Source organism: Chrysoperla carnea, chromosome 4 (genome assembly GCF_905475395.1).
Source record: "Chrysoperla carnea chromosome 4, inChrCarn1.1, whole genome shotgun sequence".
In the NCBI taxonomy this organism is placed as follows: domain Eukaryota; kingdom Metazoa; phylum Arthropoda; class Insecta; order Neuroptera; family Chrysopidae; genus Chrysoperla; species Chrysoperla carnea.
Genome location: NC_058340.1, coordinates 4,313,437 through 4,338,158, shown reverse-complemented (window position 1 = coordinate 4,338,158; position 24,722 = coordinate 4,313,437). Strand labels below are relative to the sequence as shown.

Sequence of the window (24,722 nt, the reverse complement as noted above, 5' to 3'; positions counted from 1 at the left end):
TTTGCAGGTAAATTACATTCGTGATAAAATTGTGTCGCTTAATTGGATCAATGGAACCACAGACTTTAAAAAAAATGTTTTACTGGCCTTAACATTTCTAAATAAAGAAATTGTCTACAAAATATGTAGTGTTTTTCCATTACGATTGTCATTTTTTCTTAAGGTATGAAAGTAATAGTCAAATACCCGTATGACAACTGCGTAGCATTTTAATTTGAGGAAAATATTGAAAATGCGTGTATCATGATGTGTCTGGATTCCATCACGGCGCTGCGTCGGTAAAATACATGTATTTTCAATGACTGAATCGAGAACAGAGAAGATATGTATAGCATTCAATTTCGAACTAATTGTTTTGACATTCCTTTTAAGAAGTGTTGCCACGCGGGTATTTTTTAGTCTTGAAATCTATGCGTTGATTGAAAAAATGTGAAACAAAAATTGTTACTGAAAGTTATATATTTCTCGAAAAAAATTTAGGTATGACAAATAAAGGCCTACGAGTACCTACGAGTACCTACTTATTCTCAAAAACAGCACGTAGGACTCTTAGGACTAGTTGCAAAGGATCCATTTGTAGAGATAAAGTAATTGAAGGGTGTAGATCTAGTCGATTAACTCTACATAAAGTTATCACTCTATGATTAGTGAAGATATTTACACCTGCTATCTCCTTCTATCTGACACTAGTGCCGCTAATGATAACCATTACTGGGTATTTTACAATGATTACATTTATGGTACGGCGGAAAAAATATATTCTAGTTTTTAATATTAAAGTTGAGAATATTTTTTGAAATTAACAAAAATTTATGTTTTATTTTTTTAGATTTTACGAGTATCATATTCAACGTATGCCGTTTTATCCTATTTTACAAAAAAATTATAAACTTTATATGGTAATAATTTGTAAGTGCACCTGGTATGGCCCATTTTTTGTAAGTCTTAAATATAAAAAAAATTATAAATAAAAATTATTTATGAAAACAAACTTCACAATATTCCTCATTTAATTTATAAATAAATTCAACATACAAATGAACAAATTAAATTGAAATTCCTTAAAACCTTGAGCATGTAGGTAATCAGTCTTTTACAATATTTTTTTTTTTAAGTCATAAATATGCTTTTGCCCTGATGTCGGTTTCAATGTATATTTCTTTAAAATTTGAAAATGTGGGAGACAGTGGCGCATTGAGGGAGTGCCACTCACAAAGGTCGCCAAATGGTCCGCAAAACAAAAAAATTGGTGGATAATTTTTATTTTTATTATACCTAATTGATTTCTGGTTAATATATTTTATATTTAGTGCCAGTGTAATATAATAAATGTTAATTCGTAAATAAAAAGAAAAACAAGAAGCGTTAATAGTCTAAATCAAACTGGGAAAAAGCTAAAATGGCGTCGACTGGGTACATGCATCTACTGAACCAAAACTCGACCTACATCGCGCATACCTTGCCTAGTTCTACCACGGAACCTACCATGACTATGCACACAACGAACATGTAAATAATTGAAAACTATTTTAAATAAATGAATGATTTATTGAAAATTTTTTAAGATGGCAGCACTGCGATCGATTCAATTGTACCTACTCTCCACCTACTACGCACCCAACGAATACACACTATTAAAAAAATTGTATTACAAACCAAAGATATTTTGGTAGTAATAAATTTTGAAGAAAATTATACGAAAATAGTTCATTGTATAATAATGTTATAGTGTATTGTAAATACATGGGGCGGAGTTAAAGGAAATATTATGTGAATTTTAGAATGGTAATCTCTTTAAAGTGAATTTATTGTATCGTATAAAATATAGCAATTCTTTTTAACAATCTTTGGCGCGACATTTAGTGACTTCATTAATGGCTTCCTATATTTTTATTCAGAATGGCACTGAATTTATGAACGTGAATTTTTGTGTTGAATTTTAATGGTTGAAGAAAATATGTCCCAAGAGAAAATGTGAGATACATATTGAAAAGCTTCAAGTATCGTAAAGTGAATTAGTGTATTTAAGATGCTTTTATTAGGTTGACTTAGATATATTCGTAACCGATAAAGTATGCGATTAAATGAACAAAAAAGTGTTTTCTTCGATTTTTAAAATTAACATCACTACATAGTATAAAACAAAGTCGCTTTCTCTGCCCCTATGTCCCTTTGTATGCTTAAATCTTTGAAACTACGCATCGGATTTTGATGCGGTTTTTTTAATAGATAGAGTGATTCAAGAGGAAGGTTTATATGTATAATAACATCTATTAAATAGTGGAGAAGTACTGCTATTTTTGAGGTTTCTAATGTGATGTCGTAAAAAGTTAATAAGTAAAAATTTAGTGTATGAATTTAGATATTCAAATATAGCAGGAAATCTTCATGGTATAGGGAAAGGGGGATTGTTTTACTCCAAATTTAACGCGTACGGGCCACGGGCAGTAATGAATAAATCAAAACTACTGGATCGATTTTAATCACATAATCTATTTTATACTCGTGCGAAGCCAGAGCGGGCCGCTATGTTTTTATATACAACGTTCACAGTTTTTCTGTAGTGTATTTAGTATCAGCATTGCACCCGTGCGAAGCCGGGGCGGGTCGCTAGTTTGATTATAAAAATTGAAAACATATTTTTTGTAAAACATATATGTCGATATGGACACTTTTTTCACTGGTGCTTTATACATAGCCACCAGAAAACGGATACCATTATAGAGCTTCTTCATTAAAAATAACGTACGTTACAACTTTTAAAATCGAATTTTCTTAAAAACCGTCAGTCTTACGAAAAAAAGTAAATGAATGTTTTTTGCAGGAAATTTTCTAATATAATAATTTGATAACTAATATTTTTTCATTTAAACTGAAGTTCGATCTTTCTGAAATGTATATCCCTCACCCTCTAAGTATGCCTAGTCCACAACTCTAAAGGGTGGAGCTTGATTGACGAATCACTATAACATAGTGGAACCTAGTTAAGTGAAACCTGCAAATTTGTCTCACTTATAGAAGTATTCCACTTGCCCAGTGTCTCATTGTGTCATTTGCAGAGGGTTCCATTAATAGAGGACAGAATACAGATTCTTTCAGTTATTCGCTTCGGCTTCCAGTGAAAAATTTTGGCGTTAAAAGATTCTATTATGACTAATTTGCAATTTTTTACATGTTAATATTATAGAAAATGTCAAATTAAAATTAATGAAAAACACTAATTAATTAAACTTAATGAATTAAAAATTGTGAAAATAAGAAATCAAATTGCACAAATATTATTTTTCAAATGTAAATTATCATAATTATTTATTTAAATTTGTGAGACAATAATATTAAATTTTCAATGTAAGTCGTAAATGCAATCCATACAATTATATATGCATCCATACAATTCTATAATTAAAGTAGTGTATTAGTGTATCGTTACCATGGAAACGCCTCCTATAAAACTCACGCACGGCGCTAATAGACAGAGGTGAGATTATTCAATAAAATAATAAGTTTTAATAATATTATTGTGAGCAGATACAGTTAGTTGTCCACAAACGTCATAATTTTTCGCTCCTGACTTTCAGTACTTGGTTCAAATTCTTCAACCAATCGGAAAAAATAGTAGATGTCATCCATGCCTTTTTATAATTTTGGTAATTCAAAGGCAAAGTTTTAACACCTTTCAAACATCTTTGGGTTTTAGATTTCCCGATTAATAGGATAGGCATCTTTTCAGTTCCGTGGTTTCCCACTTTTATAAACAGATATTAGCCTCTTTTTTTCACGCGCTGATAACAACTTAAGCCTTCGTTTCGGCATTTTTCAAATAAAAATCCGTATGATAGTAAAGCAAAACTCACACTTGATGCTCAAAATTAGTTAAGTACGGAATTTGCGAATAGAATAACAATTAGTAAGTTAGCAGACAAAACGATGTTGTCCCAGTTCTCAGTTCCAGAAGTTAATGCATATAAAATTCACCCACTGTCTCAGTTATTGATGTACTATGACGATAAAATCGAAAGAACGAATCCTAGATAGGAGGTTTGCTTCGCCCCACTAAGAAAGGTCAAAGTGTTGGGACCTCAGCATGAGTTCCAGTAATGGTGACTTCTCACGTATCCAGGTTCTACTTATCCAAGTTTCACTGTAATACTGTGTAATTGGAAAATGTAGAGGTAAACATGAAGTTTGACCATAATTTATAACTGTAAAAATGAACTACACTCAAGAGAGAATGAAGGTGGTTTTACTTAAATATAATTCATTAAACAAAAAGAATGTTGCGTCTCATACAAATGGGCGTTAAATAATTTATATTTTACATGAACTTCTTCAAATGAATAACAAATATGCTCTAAATATTCTAATTAAGCTTATTTTTTAACCGATAGAAAAGGAGGAAGGTTCTTAATTAACGGGTTATATCCAGTTAAAATTTTCAAAGAATCGATTTTGTTTAAGTTTAATTTCGATTATATCAAGCTAAGCCAAGAAATATTCAGTAAGATAAAAGCATTAAAAAAATTTTTTTTAACTGAGTGTAAACCTCTTTTAACGCGTTTTTCTCGAAACATCGTGTTCAAAGTTGGTGAGCAGGATTTCTCCGAAACGGCTCAATCTATCGTTTCTAATTTTTACACAATTTTTTTAGATCTTTTCCCCAAAAATTAATCGAAGAAACTTTGAAGTGGCCAATTTTTTGAAGAATTTTGAATTTTTTTTTTTTTTTGGAAATCGCCATTTTTTCAAAAATTATAAATTTAACTATTCCTTCGATCTATACCTGTATCTATCTATCGACGAAAGATTTTTCATTTTAAATAATCCCAATCAGATATATGGCGCTCACTGCCGGACACCTTTTTTTGGATCTCCAGGGGATCGCCTACAGTAGTATCATATAAAATGTTTGAAATCTGACAACGGGATATAAAGATTAAAGAAATTTCCTATATGTATAGGTTTTTTGTATTTCTGTAAAATAAATGGTCTTCTTAAATTTTTTGCGCATGAAATTGGATATGACCCTTAAACCCGTACGATTTATTATTAATTTGAAAGGATATACTCTTCAGGTGGTCCAATAATTGTTTTATAAAAATCAGTTCAGCAGTTTTTTTTTTAAGTTATGGACTTATTTGCGTAACTGAAGTTGTTTAGCACACAGGTAGAAATTTCATTGAGTACGCAAGCAAAATAAAATACACCAACAACAATAATTTTCTTGTGTGAAATTACGCTTTAAATTCGAAGTCAATGAATTGATTTCTTGCAAAGGATATGCTTATCGTTGACTTCAAAGAGTAAATGTTCACAAGTGAATTAATAATTAGTGTCTGCGCTTTAAAAAAAATTTATTACGTTTTAGTGCATTTTCCATCGGTTAGATTTTTTGCAAAAAATTTTTATTTTTTACAAGTATATAGAATAAATGAACATTCCATTTTAAATTGGAATATTTCGTATTCACCTACCATAACCATAGCAGACCATGTTTGTTATAACAGCCACTGAAGAGTTTCCTCGTTTGGTTATTATTTTCATAAAAGGGTGCTGAATAGTATATATTTGTTATACCGGGAGTCAACTAAATCATTCGATTTCCATGCGGTAACAATGATAACATTAATATAGTAAGTGGTACAAAGTACAGCTGGGGTACAAAAACAAACCATGGATAGAGTCTGATGAGGTCCACACGAAGAACTTCCCAGTATAATAAAAACTTTTAAAAATTTTAATAAATAACAAGTGAAAACAAACAATTGATTGAGTTAATTTTTCAAGAATACTTTCACTTGTGAAAATAGCGGTGAAAAATTACCAAATTATTTTTGACTCGAGTTATAAGAAACGTAGAATAACTTTATTGACATCCGGTATACATAACTTTACAACAACGAATAGTTACTTGATTCTTTTTGTTTTGCGTGAGTTGTTTGTACGAAAAATGTAATTTTGAATGAATGTAAAGAATTTTTAAATTAATAACAATCGAATTTATTCCTTCTACACAATAAAGAGTTTTGTATTTAAAATTTATTGTTGAATAAACAGTAGTAATTTATTGAGAACAATTCAAATTTTATTTTTAAAAATCATTTTCAAAGTAATGATTTTCCAATGTACAGAGTGTGTCAAAAATCAGTTCCTTACAAATTTTTTGCCATGTATAATTGTTTTTTTTCGTTCTTAATTTAATTTAAATACATAGGTTTGGCAGTCTTTGTTTCGTCCTCTGATTGCAAAGAATGTGAAAGAGCAATTAATTCTAATCCAGCACTTTTATCAAATGCAAGCTCTAGCTGCACAGATGCAACAAAACGTGGTCACTTAAACCATCGTAGAGAGGTAGTACCTATATCAATTTCTGAAAAAAGCCGTTTTCGCTAGTTATGGAAAATCATTATTGCATCTGCAGAATGTTCATGAGCTTTTAACAAGAAGTATTCAGAAAGCTGTTCGCACTCACTTATTCTTCCTGAATGTCACAGGAAGTGGTGCAAACAGAGAAAAAAAATCTTGTTGTTTTTAGTGCATATCTATGCATTTTTCTACAAAGACTATTCGCATATAAATTATTTAATAATAATTTATATTATTATTAAAATAATAATATAATACTATTATAATAACCTGTTTTTAGAATGATATTACTAGTTTACTTGTTCTCAGTATTAAGAATACTTTAGATGTCTATAAAATATAATACAATTTTTGTTTTCATTATGGGAGTTATGGGAGTTAGCATGGAAGTACTTTAGTTGACAGTTAATATGTCATACGTTGGACACATTTCCCATCATGCATTGCATGATTAGAATACATCCTTTTATTATACCATGCATATATGTAATATGCAAGGTATACTAAGTTTAGTCCAAAGTTTGTAACGCTTAAAAATATTGATGCTATAAACAAAATTTTGCTATAGGTGTTCATAGAATCACCTAATTAGTCCATTTCCGGTTGTCTGTCCGTCCGTCCGTCTGTGGACACGATAAAAAACGAAAAAAGATATCAAGCTGAAATTTTTACAGCGTACTCAGGACGTAAAAAGTGAGGTCGAGTTCGTAAATGAGCAACATAGGTCAATTAGGTCTTGACCTATGAGTCCATAAGACCCATCTTGTAAACCGTTAGAGATAGAACAAAAGTTTAAATGTAAAAAATGTTCCTTATAAAAAAATAAACAAACTTTTGTTTGAAACATTTTTTCGTAAACATCACTGTTTACCCGTGGGGGTGCAAATTAGGCGTAAATTGTATAATATGTATTATATCAATTGTATATGTATTTGCAATGTGATAATCAACACTATTTATGCATGGTATTTCAACAATTAACTCAGTCAATTGTTTGTTTTCACTTGTATTATCTTAAAATTGAGTATCAAAACGAAGACACCGTTGACAATTACTATCATTGAAAGTAATGAACTAAATATGTCAAATAAAAACAAATGCAATGCAGTAATTTACCCATTAGTGTTTCAATTATTACAAATTAGATTTTTATACACCATATCGTGGGGGACACCACATATTTCGCGTATTTGCGAGCCCTTGATATGTTTCATTTGTGTGAAGTATCAAAATTTTCTAATTATATATTTTTTTAAGCGTATTTTTTACAAATATTCGTAAAGGTACTTCTATAAATAGCGGTGGAATTTGTTTTTCTTTCTTAAATGTCACTGAAGTACTTATAAATTTTGTGTACTTATAAAAGTGCGTGAGTGTTTTTGTGTTGTGATTGTACAATCCTTGTGTACTTGCGTGAACCGAATAAGTATGGCGCGTCCAAAAACTTGCCCAATTCCAACCAACAAAAAGTTAGTGAGCATAGGCAAATATGATCTTACTGGAAAACTGCTGGGAAAAGGGAACTTTGCTCGTGTAGAAGAGGCTGTTCATCGATATCTTAAAACAAAGGTAAGTTTAGTTGAATTCTTAAACAACCATAGAGGTTTTTAGTGTTTCATAAAATTTTAATTAAAAACATGGATGTAGATTTTATAACCAAAGAATTCTATTGATATATGGGTGATTTCAGACAATACGAAAATACCATAAAACTGAAATTTTGGGTGTCAATTTATAAGTATTTAATACGCTTTCTGTGTAAATTTTAAGTCGATTCTCTGAACGATTTACGAAAAATTAATTATTAAAAACAGCCATTTCACGGTGATATACGACGAAGTCGTTTTTTTAGTCAAAAAGTGCTTTTAAAAATGTTTTGATATTTACATAAAAACTTTTATCAATATGCCTTAAGTTTTAAGCTTTAAATCATACACATTAAGAACTGTGCATGAAAATGAAAAACTTTTTTTGCTATCGAAGTACCTTTAATTACCCTATATTGAGTTTCTTGCAAATTAAATTTTGCCTCTATATTCAAAAAATACAAACTTTCGAAAGATTTTAAGATGATCCCCATAAGACCATATTTCTCGGGGAATCAGATGATTGAAATTTTGCAATGAGGGAATTTTGTGAATTTCCAAAAAAAAAAAGAAATAGAAAAGGCATGATGGTAGAAATTTAAAAAACCTTAAAAATAAATATTACCAGTCATTGGAGTATAACGTCTCTACATATTGTATTATTTAATTTAGATTCCGGATACAAATAGAAGGAAATGAGATTAAAACGAAGTATTATAATAAAAATGTTTACCTTTGCGTTTAACTTTTATTTGTATGGATAATTACAGAAGTTTCCTTTTAAAAGAGGAAGGAATATTCAATAATATTTAAAATAATAGTACTAAGCTTTGATCGGATATCAAATTGAGCTTTTCTTTTTTTAAAGTTTTCTTTTTAAACTATACTTGTGAATTTATATTATATTTCTCTACATATTTCTGCAATTTATTTTTATGGAATATAAATGTGTTTTTAAGTCAAGTATTAAAAAAAAGTATTTTCTAAAAAAGTGTGAATCGGATAAAAACAAAAAGTGTTCGATAAATTAAAATTAAGAAAATATATTGGTATTTTTTTACTCAAATGCATGAAAACAAAGTTGATCGTTGTAAAAAATACTACTGTGGTTGAAAATCGAATGCAATTTCTACCAAACGTTTATATGTTAGATCCTAGCTAGATACCTAAAAATGACCAGCTCTACAGTTTTAACGTGTGAATAATATTCAATACGATGACTGATTTTTGGTATAATAAATGATTGCGTGAGTAGTCACATTTTGTCTTGACGGGGGTAGAACAGTAGTCGAATACATTGTTAGCATTGCGAGGGATATATTAAAACACTATTTACGAGCGTGGCCACCTATTGCTGAAGTAAACACTATCACCACAATAATACACCTAAATAAAATTTTAGGCCTATATATTAATGTTATAAAATGCGTACTTAAATTGATATTACAATTCAATATTTCGTTTGTCACTATTTGTTATTGTAAATAAATCAAATCGTAGGGGGTCGTTCGTTTTTTACCATGTGGATTTTTAAAGGAAATAGAGTTATATTTAAAATATATTAAATTGATAAATTACGTGTTAGAATAAAGTACCTACGTTTTCAAAAACAAATTATAATTGATCATTTATTAATTATAGTTTATTATATTTTCTTTATTGAATATTTTTTCACAATTTTTTATAAAACATTGCAAAACCCGTTGATTATAGTAGTTTTGAATCGAAAATTTATAACAAAGATTGGAAAATTTTCAATTTGATGAGAATTTTCGTGTTTTATGACTTTAAATTTAGATTCAGCGACCTGAAAAATTCTCTTTATTCACAACTTTATCTTTTTCATTTTGAGTCGTCCATTTCCAAAAGATACAGAGGTAAAAAAAATTAGGACGATCTCTTTTCTACATGGTTTTCTGAACAAATGAGCCAAACAAATCTGTCGATCGATGCGCCAAATTAAAGAAAAAAAAACCTTTTTTTTAGATACTCGTTGTTTAACTTCCGAACCAAAAACATATGATAATTGTTCTCACTGCACAAGGGATCCAAATACTCGCCAAGAAAAGATTCTCTGATGTTTTTGTATACCGGACAACCAATTAAAATATGGTATAAGTATTCTTTCTGTTGAAGGTTACACAGTAGACATTTGTGATTATGCGGCTTTTCTTAAAAAAGAACTCACTTTCCCCGCCTATTTTTTGTAAGGATTTTATGTTTTTACTTTCAGTACTGAACCTATTTAAATAATAAAATAGCTCCTGTTATTTAGTGCATTATGGACAAGAGTAATTAGCTTCTATTTGCTCCGTGCGTGAGTTTCGTTTCCATGGTAACGATACACTACTTTAATTATAGAATTGTATGGATGCATATATAATTGTATGAATTGCATTTATGACTTACATTGAAAATTTAATATTATTGTCTCAAAAATTTAAATAAATAATTATGATAATTTACATTTGAAAAATAATATTTGTGCAATTTGATTTCTTATTTTCACAGTTTTTAATGCATTAAGTTTAATTAATTCGTGTTTTACAATAATTTTAATTTGACATTTCTATAACATTAACATGTAAAGAACTGCAAATTAGTAATAACTGCCCCCTTTAACGCCAAAATTTTTCACTGGAAGCTCTGGCATCGATTTTATTGTCCCTACCATGACTACGCACACAACGAATATAACCTGTATTCATACAATCTTGTTAAAGAAATTCATTAAATGTAAAAAAAAAACTAAAGCTTGTTTAAATTCTCTTCGGTGCCATTATTTTTATAATCCATTGGGATAAATTTGTATATTCACACAACATCATCATGGTATTTACGTTACAATATATATTTTTTTTTATCATGTTTGTTTTGTTATTGTTCATGTTGTATTGTATTGTATTATATTATTGATTTCATCTCAATATATAAGGTACGAGCTACATAAATACAATAAAATTTAACCGACTTAAAAAAGGTCTAATAAATCATTAGCTGAGCCTACTCAAGTTTTATAAAATTTACATGAAATTGCAACTGGCAAAGTTTGAGCCATTTTCCTAGTCATATAGGTGCTATAAATATAATATATGTATAGCTTTGATCGCCTGTATCTCGAAAACTACTCGTTTAAAAGTTTAGCGACCGGTAGAGCTTTTGATCAAAATGATCCAAAGAACAGTTTAGGGTGGACGAAGAAATATTTTTCTTTCAAATATTGCGGTCAGAGTCGCAACGAGGGTACATATAGCGCTGGTGGCAAGTATTTAGGTTGCGCCTTATATATATATATCGGGATCGGCTCTAACGATTTTGATGAAAATTCGTATACTGATAGAATTTAACAATCGAGCAAAAAATTAACAGGTTGTTAATTTTTTTATAAGCAATAACTTTTAGATTTAAACTTTTGTTCCATCTCTAGCGGTTTACAAGAAAACAATTAAATTAAAAGTTCTAGCCGAAGTATTTGTGCACATTTTCATTTTTTTTTTTCAACTTTTTAGCTCCAAAGTTGACTGAGGTATGGAAATTTAAAAATGAAAGTTCTTCGCACATTCAATCAAATGAAAAAATATCCACTTTCTCATTTGATTGAATGTGTACCCCTTTTAGAGGTCGACTTTTCGAGGTCGAAGTTTTTACACCCTAATAATCAACTGTGGAAAATTTCAAAGATCATAATTTTTTCCTGTTAGATATATTTTAGTTTAATTGTCCTATACGCGAAAAGATAAATACAAAATTTGATCTAAGGAAATTGAAATGGAATGGAACTTAAGTTTAAGATAATACATTATAAATTTTATTTTCTAAAACTGTGATTGTTATGAAATTTTGTTTAAATTAATTGAGAGAATCTTTAAATTAAAAGATTAATTAACGAAGGATCTCTGTTGTAAGTCTAACGAAACTCGTTTATGGTAAAATTGATCTTAAAACTGTAAAATAGCAATGTACTCCTGTAAAGGAGAATCTACGATGTGTAAGAGCGTAGTTTTAACAACCTGTTTTTTCCTCAAATAACTACATTGTCACAATTAACGTATTTTATTTTTACTTATTGTTGTTTTTTACATTTAATCATGCACATGATATTTACATCATGGTCTATTCGACTAATTTTGATATATAATATGTTACACATTCGTAAACTAAATATTGGCAAATATCTTGTCTAGTAATCTTAATTAAAGAATATTTTATTTTAATTAAAAGTAATTTTAAGCAAATAGCTTATCGATATTTATTTTTTTATTGGTTCTATTTTTTTCCTTGACTAAAAAGTATTTTTTCTTGTACACTTTGTGTATTATTTATTTATATAAAACAAATATATCAAACAAGTGAAAACAAACAATTGACTGAGTTAATTGTTGAAATACCATGCATAGACAGTTGCCAATTGCGTTTACATTTTACCCAGAATTGCTTTAATCTAAGATCCCACTTTCCCAAATGAAAGCTTACCCTGATAAAAAATAGAAAGAGTATTAAGTCTGTTTGAGTCTTGAATCACTTTTGTAAGATACTTGAACTATGTGAGGCGTGCCATTGAATTACACAAGAAAAATTTAATTAAGATAAAAATCAAAGTATCAAAATATTTGGAATAAATAAGAAAGATATCTAGGACATATCGACAAAGAAACTGAATTTGAAAGAAAACAAATAAAAAAAAAAGAGTCTAGTAATCAGATTAAAGTAATTATCTTGTAATAAAATTAAAAAATTGTTTAACTGTTGAAAACAATACGTATTACACCACCAGTATGCCTCTGCCCCGTAGAACAGTCATGCACAATGCCAACGGTGGTCGATCGACGTGCTATGAGTGAAAGTAAATAATTTTGGTTGATGCCGGCTCAGCTCGACTAGGCTCCTATTTATAAATTCATGATATTCATAATTACATATTTTGTTTCAAGTATTAAATAATGCCCTTAATTTATTACATGTACTGCAACTCTACAAGTCATTTTATTTAATATCAAGTATTTTATAACTCAATTTTACTGTAATTACCTGTGAATGACATCGGTAAAGATCGATTTAACACGATCTTAAGAATTCAGTGCAAATTTTAAATAAAAAAATAATAAAAAGTTTAAAGCTTGTTTCTTTCTTGACAATCGAAGATACAAATAAGGTTTTTTATTTCGCATTTTATACTATTTTACGCATATAGGGACTGATTAATCTAGTTGGGAAAAATGTTCTGGGAACATGAATTCTGGATATACAGGATAGAACATTTTAATCTATTATGGCTAAAATAGTTCGTTCAGATTGAAGCTAGTTTTTGGGGTTGCTTTATTAATCAATTTTAATCCTAAAATGTAAGAGATAGCATAACACATTAAATTAGGAAATTGGTTGAAAATATTCTTTCGAAAATTGTAAGATTTCGGAGGAAATACGACGAAATACGAAAAATATATCATTGTTGCATTAAATCGAAAGAAAAAAAAAACGCAAGATACAGAAAAATGCTTGAGCAAAAGTTGTCCAAATGTTAAAATAATAAAATAATATTTGCAACTAATTTAACAGCACTTAGAATCGATATCCTAAGCCAATATTTTATTTTCTAGTGATCAATTAATAAATTATTAATTTCTAAAGAAATAAAAAGCACAAATTTTATATTTTCCGGCATTGAAACTTTATGATACCTTCAAATATAATTTATATGAAACAAAATATTGAATCACAAAAACCATTGAATCTTGTTGAGTTGGATAAATGTTGTTTTGGATGACTTATTTACAAGAAACATAAAACAAATACTCACGTGTGCTGTTAAGTCTGTTGTTTGTTTAAATTTTTGTTGATATTATTTATATTCGATGGATATACTTGAAATTTTGGCAGATCGTTGCATTTTTAGCCAAGATTGTCATTTGTAACCCAAAATTCTCACTGTAAAAGAAAATCATTATAAAACAAATTTGTATCCGTTTCCACACTACCATTGAGGTAGGATACATCAGCGCGTTTTTTTTTACGTGGTATCCCCTATAGGCCTAATCCACGATCTTTTCCTTCTATTTAAGTGCATCCGGTTACATTTAAACAGAAGAAAAAGATAAATAATCATCCAATTTGTCGTGACCGGAACATGACAAATTGGATAACATTATCGCAATTCCTAAAAAAAAAAAATTCACAATCCCCAAATACTATCAGCCTAAATTTGACATCACTTAATATAATTACAGGACAGGTATTCCTAAAATATAAGAAAGAGATAAAAAAAAAACATAAATATCCCTGGAAAAAAATTCAATTATTTTAAAAAGAAAAGGAATAAGTAAAAATTGCTTAATTTATAATAACCTTTATGCATAAATATTTCTGAAGGTCCATTTGAATTAACCATATCAACCTAGTTATAAGTAGACTTACCCCAGAATGAAACCAATCCAAAATATCACAGGCTATAACACAGGCGAAAAATCCATGTAATCAAGATCATTTTTTCCGTACATTATCTGTCTAGATATACCTAACTCACTTTAAGTGATGACTGCGCTTTTTTGCATGTCCCGTCTCACCGTCATCATGAGTTGATACATAATCCCCTATCGAGGCGCTTAGCTTTTAGACAGACATAACGAGAAAAAATTGATTTTTGACTACACAATTTGTCATAGTGTCATAACACATGCAACAAATCGAACGAGTTTTTCCTGAGAAACATCATACTAACCTCAGTTAGTCAACGTCGCTTCTCAGAATTTAGGGCAGACCGAATTTACAAATTTAAAATAATATATTTAAAAAAGAAAATAAAAAAAATTTAAAAAGAAAAATTAGGCAATTTTTCAACCCAGTTATAAGTTGACTTACCCCAGAATGAAACCAATCCAATATATCACAGGCTATAACACAGGCGAAAAATCCATGCAATCAAGATCATTTTTTCCGTACATTATCTGTCTAGATATACCTAACTCACTTTAAGTGATGACTGCGCTTTTTTGCATGTCCCGTCTCACCGTCATCATGAGTTGATACATAATCCCCTATCGAGGCGCTTAGCTTTTAGACAGACATAACGAGAAAAAATTGATTTTTGACTACACAATTTCTCATAGTGTTATAACACATGCAACAAATCGAACGAGTTTTTCCTGAGAAACATCAGACTAACCTTAGTTAGTCAACGTCGCTTCTCAGGATATAGGGCAGACCGATTTTACAAATTTAAATTAATGAACTGATATTTAGAGTAAAATAAATTGAAAAAAAACAAAAATATCTCTGGGCATAAAAGTTAAAAATTGCTTAATTTGCAATAATATTTATGCATAAACAATTAAAGAAAGTTCTAGGATAGGATATGATAAAAAAAGGTAATTCTAGGATAGGATATGAATTTTACAAGTCACAAACACAGAATTATACAAATGACAATGTCGGAGATGAAAAAGCATAAATATCTCTGGAAAAAAATTCAATTATTTTAAAAAGAAAAGGAATAAATAAAAATTGCTTAATTTACAATAACCTTTATGCATAAATATTTCTGAAGGTCCATTTGAATTAACCATATCAACCTAGTTATAAGTAGACTTACCCCAGAATGAAACCAATCCAAAATATCACAGGCTATAACACAGGCGAAAAATCCATGTAATCAAGATCATTTTTTCCGTACATTATCTGTCTAGATATACCTAACTCACTTTAAGTGATGACTGCGCTTTTTTGCATGTCCCGTCTCACCGTCATCATGAGTTGATACATAATCCCCTATCGAGGCGCTTAGCTTTTAGACAGACATAACGAGAAAAAATTGATTTTTGAATACACAATTTGTCATAGTGTCATAACACATGCAACAAATCGAACGAGTTTTTCCTGAGAAACATCATACTAACCTTAGTTAGTCAACGTCGCTTCTCAGAATTTAGGGCAGACCGAATTTACAAATTTAAAATAATATATTTAAAAAAGAAAATAAAAAAAATTTAAAAAGAAAAATTAGGCAATTTTTCAACCCAGTTATAAGTTGACTTACCCCAGAATGAAACCAATCCAATATATCACAGGCTATAACACAGGCGAAAAATCCATGCAATCAAGATCATTTTTTCCGTACATTATCTGTCTAGATATACCTAACTCACTTTAAGTGATGACTGCGCTTTTTTGCATGTCCCGTCTCACCGTCATCATGAGTTGATACATAATCCCCTATCGAGGCGCTTAGCTTTTAGACAGACATAACGAGAAAAAATTGATTTTTGACTACACAATTTCTCATAGTGTTATAACACATGCAACAAATCGAACGAGTTTTTCCTGAGAAACATCAGACTAACCTTAGTTAGTCAACGTCGCTTCTCAGGATATAGGGCAGACCGATTTTACAAATTTAAATTAATGAACTGATATTTAGAGTAAAATAAATTGAAAAAAAAACAAAAATATCTCTGGGCATAAAAGTTAAAAATTGCTTAATTTGCAATAATATTTATGCATAAACAATTAAAGAAAGTTCTAGGATAGGATATGATAAAAAAAGGTAATTCTAGGATAGGATATGAATTTTACAAGTCACAAACACAGAATTATACAAATGACAATGTCGGAGATGAAAAAGCATAAATATCTCTGGAAAAAAATTCAATTATTTTAAAAAGAAAAGGAATAAATAAAAATTGCTTAATTTACAATAACCTTTATGCATAAATATTTCTGAAGGTCCATTTGAATTAACCATATCAACCTAGTTATAAGTAGACTTACCCCAGAATGAAACCAATCCAAAATATCACAGGCTATAACACAGGCGAAAAATCCATGTAATCAAGATCATTTTTTCCGTACATTATCTGTCTAGATATACCTAACTCACTTTAAGTGATGACTGCGCTTTTTTGCATGTCCCGTCTCACCGTCATCATGAGTTGATACATAATCCCCTATCGAGGCGCTTAGCTTTTAGACAGACATAACGAGAAAAAATTGATTTTTGACTACACAATTTGTCATAGTGTCATAACACATGCAACAAATCGAACGAGTTTTTCCTGAGAAACATCATACTAACCTTAGTTAGTCAACGTCGCTTCTCAGAATTTAGGGCAGACCGAATTTACAAATTTAAAATAATATATTTAAAAAAGAAAATAAAAAAAATTTAAAAAGAAAAATTAGGCAATTTTTCAACCCAGTTATAAGTTGACTTACCCCAGAATGAAACCAATCCAATATATCACAGGCTATAACACAGGCGAAAAATCCATGCAATCAAGATCATTTTTTCCGTACATTATCTGTCTAGATATACCTAACTCACTTTAAGTGATGACTGCGCTTTTTTGCATGTCCCGTCTCACCGTCATCATGAGTTGATACATAATCCCCTATCGAGGCGCTTAGCTTTTAGACAGACATAACGAGAAAAAATTGATTTTTGACTACACAATTTCTCATAGTGTTATAACACATGCAACAAATCGAACGAGTTTTTCCTGAGAAACATCAGACTAACCTTAGTTAGTCAACGTCGCTTCTCAGGATATAGGGCAGACCGATTTTACAAATTTAAATTAATGAACTGATATTTAGAGTAAAATAAATTGAAAAAAAAAACAAAAATATCTCTGGGCATAAAAGTTAAAAATTGCTTAATTTGCAATAATATTTATGCATAAACAATTAAAGATGGCTCATTTAATCTTAATTTACCTTTATTAACATAAACTTACTTAGAAACAAACCCGAAAACGAAATTTAAGATTTGGAATTCAAATGAAGGGAATAGATAAATGTCAAATAAATAAGCTATTCATAGTGAATAGTAAAACACACACTCAAATTAATTATATTACTAAGAATAAATTATCACATGAGATTTAGAAAATAAAAATAAAAATTTTACTTACCTGGATTTTGAACTCCATACCTGTGTAAGAGGACTAGGACTCGCTATACTCTCTGCCACACGACTTGATGCTTGTTACAATTTAAACGGCCATAATCGGTGGTAAAACTGGACAAACCTAATGAATAAATATATTTTAGTGATAAATAATTAAAATAATTAAAAATAATTTTATTATTAGTGTATGTACAAATATCAGCCAATTGATTCTCTGTAGGTATATGTTCAATTTTTAAATTATCTTTTTTTAATTCTGATCGAATGAAATGGTATTTAATGCCAATATGTTTACTTCTTTTACTTTCCCAATTCTTAACTTATTGAATACTTGATTGATTATCCTCAAAAATTACTGGTTTAACGATCATATTAAAACATTCATTTTACAAACCGCAGCTAGTTAATGCAACAATATTCTGTTTTTTAGATTTTCAAAATATATTATTTCCAAATAATTGAAGGGCGTACATGCGTCAACGATAATAGTAGAGAAATAAAAAACAATATGGTAATGCGATAGTTTAAATGATTTTCTATGATTTAAGACAAGAAAAATAACCTATTATCGAATTTTTTTCATTGAATTTTAAGTTTAAAAAATTGAATAAAAGTAAGATTTAATATGGGACTAAATGGAAAATATAAATACGATATTTTTCTAAAATTATATCGATACCAATACTTTTTTTTACAAGCCTTTACCAGGTAATAATTATTTAAACTTTTAATAGAATTTCAAAAAAATTTCTATTAATTTAAAATTCTTTAAAATTTACATACTGTTTCCCTATGAACGCACGTAGCAAAACAGGTTCACGCATGTACATGAACTTAAATAACATTTCATTCGATCAGAATTAAAAAAAAAATTGATTAGGTATATACCTACAAAAAATGAACTGGCTGATATTTGTACCAAAGGTTTATCAAATCAAAAATTTCACAAATTTGCTAAGTCCATAGGAATCTGTTTTGTTTGAATTGAGCGGAGTGTTGAAATCAATTGAATACAAATTTAGTTTTATTTATTATTTTGATAGAATTTTTTTCGATATTTAGTAACGGAGTTGTTGATTAAAACAATAATATTAAAACATTTCATTAATATTATGAATGTTCAAGTGATTGTCGAGTTATTTAGTTATTCATTTAAGGACGTACATTCATGAGACTTGTAAGTAGACAAATAAAAATAATTATGATGATAAAAAAGTTCAAATGATTTAAGAAAGAAAAGATAGACAATTATATAAATTAATCGAAACGTAATTAATGTTAAATTTTAAATTCAAAAAGTGGCAAAAATTAATCTTTAACATAGGTTTAAATGGAAAATATAAATCGATATTTCTCAAAAATTATATCGATAACTATACTTGAAACTTTTATCAGTTAGTAATTATTAAAAATGTTAATAAAATTTCAAAAAAAAATTCAAAATTATTTCAAATTTAAATACTGTTTCCATATAAACGCACATAGCAAAACAGGTTGATGAATGAACGTCTTTAAATAAAAATTATAATTATTAATATTAAAACTGTGTTTATTAGTAAACTCTACATCTAAAATAACACTAACGTCAAAAAATTTTATCGAACCATAGTATATTCATTTTGTTATATTTATTATAAATAAATTTTGTATAAATGAGATTGAATCTCTTGGGAATAAACGCAAGCTCAAAAATTTTGAAATCAAATAAAAATACTTGTAGTCAATCACTAATAATAAAACAACTAATTCTAGAATGTGATTTCAATTGGAAAAAATAAACAAATGATTCAAACATAATTTTTTTAAATTAATATTAAAAGTTTTGTGTAAAAAAGTATTTGGACAAAATGTGAAACAAATTAAATATAATATAGAATTTTACAATGTACAAAAAAAGAATTAGAAAAATGTAAATTAAAACAAAAACTTACTCAGAAACAAATTCGAAAATGAAATTTGACGTTTGGAAGTCAAATGAAGGTGAAACACAAAGCACAAATGTAACCAACTAACCACTATGAACGATGAAACACTACTGACCTAATGAATAATTTTGATTGACCACACCCGAAAAAAGCGCGGAAATTTAACACGCATTTAAATTAATGAAATTAATTTGAATAAATCAGAACATGAAATGTAGAGAAAAAATTTAAAATTTTTATTTGCCCGAGCTTTGAACCATAGACCTTCGATCTACGAGTCGCATGCGCTTAACACTGAGCTGCGACACCTCTTATATGATGAAACAATATCAAGAGACATTATCGATGATAAAGCTGTACAAACCTAATGAAAAACTTTGAGTGACTAAAACACCTGTGGGATTGTTACACAAACTTAAATTAATAACGTAGGGAAAAAAAAAATTTTTACCCTAGTGGGATTCGAACCCACGATCTTAGTACTACGAGTCGGACTCGCTCATCACTTCGCCATATGACCCGATATATACACATACAATTTACACAACCAATATCAGTGAGAAAATTATATTAACCTAATGAATAAATAAATTTAACTTATTCCAAAATAAATGCGTATTCAAATTAATTTAATTGATTTGCAAAAAATACATGAAATACCATGTATAGACAGTGTAAATAACAAAAGATATTCACTTTTAAATACACAACACACACACAACTGATATTACTATATTAATACATACTATAAAATTTGCGCCTATTTAACGCCCTCGTGGGTAAACAGTGATGTTTACAAAAAAATGTTTCAAACAAAAGTTTTTTATTTATCTATAAGGAACATTTTTTACATTTAAACTTTTGTTCTATCTCTAACGGTCAAGACCCAATTGACCTATGATGCTCATTTACGAACTTGACCTCACTTTTTACGTCCTGAGTACGCTGTAAAAATTTCAGGTCGATATCTTTTTTCGTTTTTGAGTTATCGTGTCCACAGACGGACGGACGGACGGACAACCGGAAATGGATTAATTAGGTGATTCTATGAACACCTATACCAAAATTTTTTTCGTAGCATCAATATTTTTAAGCGTTACAAACTTGGGACGAAACTTAATATACTATGTATATTTCATATATACATGGTATAATAATAACGTAAACACTATACATACGTTTTCTGTGTATACAATACTGTTACGTTTTCAGTTTTTTTTTTCTTTTCTTATGTTTTTCATTCTTCTATTTCTTTTTTTTTTTTGTATTAAGAAAGTTACACTTACTACATTTTTATACTAAGTATGTGTGTTGTTGTATTGTATGGTGTCGATCAGATGATATGTTGTTTTGTATGTATTGGATGTGGGTATTTGTTTAGAAAATTGTGTGTTGAATGAGTGATAATAATGCGTTGCGTAGTACATACAACAAATAACAGATCTATAAGTTGTATATTCTGTACACACATGACACGACTATCTATAAACAAAATGTATGAACCAATTCGATTTTTGTTAGGGTTTCGTTTCAAAAGTATAATTGTGAAATCATATCAGAAATTAACTAAAATTTGAAAAAACTAAATATTAAAAATATCTGTCTAGTAATCTTAAGGATGTATGAGCATTACAACAATGTTTGATTTAAGGGCTCAAAATTTGTTTGTAGGTAGTCTTTTACTCAAAGAATATGTGGTTAAATTTTCAGCTTAGGTATCCGTGCAAATTTTTAATAAAAAAGTCATTAAAAATCGATATAAAATACATTGGCTCTTATGGAGAAATCTCAAAAAACGACATATTTTGGAAGTTTTTGATAATTTTCATTTGGAATGAATGAAAACAAATTAAAAAAAAACTTTTTAATAGAAAGTAAACATATTAGCAATGAATTAGAAAAGAAAAAAACTAAGTGTCACCGTCCATATAAGGGATGTAAGAGCAGGGTAGATTAAGGGTTGAAATTATTTTTATCTTATTTTCAACTTTGATGATGAATTTTGTTATAACTTCATGAATGTAGACGAAAAATAAGAATAAAATTTTTCGATATGTGTCTTGGTTTTCGAAATATCGAAAGCTAAATAATTAAAAAAAAATTTCAATTTTCGATATTTTGAAAATTAAGCCAGATATCGAAAAATTCTTACTTTTCGTCTTATATCGTCAAGTAATAATATAAATTTATCATCAAAATTGAAAATAACTATTTTTAAATTTGTGCCCCCAGTACCATGCTCATACATCCTTAATTAAAGACAATTGAAAAAAATAAATAAATATCGTATGCATGATTAAAAGTAAACAAAACAAAAAAGTAGTATATTTTTGGGTCGAAACTAGTGATACTTTTCATTGAAAATACTATTCTAGTTTTGTTCCGAACTGGTCTGGTGGCATTCTTATGACTCTTTGAAATATTCTTATTCAAGAAAATTCTCGAAATAGTGTTTTTTCTTTAACGTGCTCCGAAAAGTTATTGTTTGTTTCACAAGGGTAAATTTAATGAATATTAGTTGTTTATTATTCTCGGAAAATCCCATTCGCTACAACTTAATTTTATTTATTGCATAAAAAATTGTTTATTATTATAAAAATATTTGTAATTAACGGTTCCATGAGCATAGAGAGTAACATGTGAAAATAGAATTTTATGTCATCATCTCAGGTTTTCACCTTGTGAAAGGCATAGAATATTCTGAATAAGTGGGTGTGTTCACCACTTAACATTTTTTTGTTATATAAAACACTAGGGCATTGAAAAGAAAGTGGAAGAAGACATTTTACTGATGTAACAACTTTTATTTATCGCATTTGCCATATCATTTACATTGTAGGTATTTACCGTTGATCTTCTCTGTAATTCAAAGCTACACATGTTACAAAGTACTTATGAGTGATCGAAATATATTTCAAATTAAAATGTCTAAACATAAATCGTATTTTTATTTCTGAACCCTGTTAAATTTTTCATTCAGTATATATCAATTTTTTTTCTTAAAAATGCAAAGAACCCTCTCAAATGGCTTTTTTCACCAAACCTCAAAAGAAGTTGAAAGTTATGGAAACACATTAGAGTAGTACGAGCTTGGCCAAGTTAAGACTTGTGGTTGAAATTATTTGTGTCTTATTTTCAAATAACAAGCCTTTTATCCAACATTGATCGTACAACCTAAAGTGTTTCAATGCTAGATCAATGTTAGAAGCACTTTTCGGGTGTGAATTCAAATAACTAAGCAGTACCATAGTAGTCTATGGCGTGGAATTTTTGGACATACTATTTTTAACCCTCAAACTAAAACAAGTGAAATTTACAAAATTTAAAAAACCCCCGACAAATGTGATTTATTCCTTGTAAACCGATTTTTGGAAACTTAGCTATAAAATGTTCTCAATCGAGACTAAAATAATACTTAGAGAGCTATCATTTTTTGAGACAAATTTTTGGAAATATTTTAATTGAAATTGAAATAAATATTTGAGTTGACTCTGTTCTTTTTGTAATCCTAACTGCAACTTCATTCCACCGTGTATACAGCTAGTGGGAGATTATAATTTTTGCAACGGTTAAGAATATTTCTTTTTAAGTAGTTTTTTTATTTGTTAGTGGGCATATTTAAGCTTTTTAGTCGATTGTATATATTTATTGGCAATTAAATTAACGACATTAAACCAAATAAGTATTGATATAATATTTAGTTAAGGAAATGTGTTTGAATGCACGTTGTTGTTATTAATAAAAAAACCTTATATCTATTCTAGAAAGAAAAATAAATAACTAACCAATTCTCTTACAACCCAAACCATAACCCATAAGACGATATATTTCGGATGATTGAGGGTGGGTTTATTCACCCTTATGGTTAGATATTTTATTAACCGTGCCATATCCTATCTATATGTATAAGTATACGAGTTTGTTTCTGTTATTTTGTTATATGCAGACACAACAGAAATTGTTTCCCACAAGGATTTTATGTTATCTTTATAAGTACACATTATTTTCGTATTGAATCAACACTGAATTGGGTATTATATGAAAAAGGAACAAAAAAAAATTGAAAGACAATTCCTTTCTATTTTTATACCCACATATACAGGGCATTCAATAGGTATGGAGAGTAAAATACGGTAAAATATCCTGGGCTGGAACGAGATTGAATTTCATTCCTAAATGTAAACTCGACAATTCTACATTTTTTATTACAGATTCCAAATCCACATCTCAAAAAATATCGAGCAAGTTCGACTGTTTTTTTAATATATGATCACCAATTTCCATGAAGTAGTGCTAATTTACGATATACATTGAGTCATGAAAAATAAGTATTGCTTCATTAGCATTAAATTATCATGCTTATTTGAAAAAGTTTTTTTCGATTTTCTTAAATCGTAAAAAAATTTTGCTTAAAAATTGGCGAGTAAATTTTCTGAATCGATAATAAAAAATGAGGTTTTCTTTTTAAGATTATAAAGCTGATCCCTGCTTCCCCTCAAGATTTAAAAGAGAGGGGGAGGTGTGTCATTTCCATTTCAGTAGATAAGTTTTTTTAAATATTGGAAGCGTTTTTTCGCTTTTCAAAGTGATTTTATCGAGTTCTTCGACTCTTTCAACACTTATTGAACGTTCTGTATATGTATCTATATATATAAAGATAAGCCCAAGGCATACAACCGATTTACGGTATAAAGTTGGTTTATAAAAATTGAACCGGTTTGATGCTATATAGGGCTGAAACTATTTTGATCTTTTTGAAAGTTCATACTAAAGTATGCTAAACACTTAATTTTTGTAAATACTTTGTTTGTCCATTTTCCAGGTTATTCTAAAGTTGTAGTATATTGTATCTATTTTGAAGTTTATGAAATTCACGAACCTAGGAGTATGTAGAATTCCTAGTCCTATAAAAATTAAAAATGCGAATTTTGTCATGAAAATCGGTATTAC

General features: G+C 28.9%; 1 protein-coding gene across 1 annotated transcript in view; it reads left to right on the top strand.

The window, feature by feature from the left end:
- The first annotated feature begins 7,684 nt into the window (after window positions 1-7,684).
- Window positions 7,685-24,722, top strand: part of LOC123297713 (serine/threonine-protein kinase SIK1-like) — a 456,760-nt gene continuing 439,722 nt past the window's right edge. Inside the window, exon 1 of the mRNA XM_044879469.1 lies at window positions 7,685-7,932. Within this exon, the coding sequence (XP_044735404.1) occupies window positions 7,792-7,932 (141 nt within the window). The 5' untranslated portion in view covers window positions 7,685-7,791. The remainder of the gene's footprint in view (window positions 7,933-24,722) is intronic.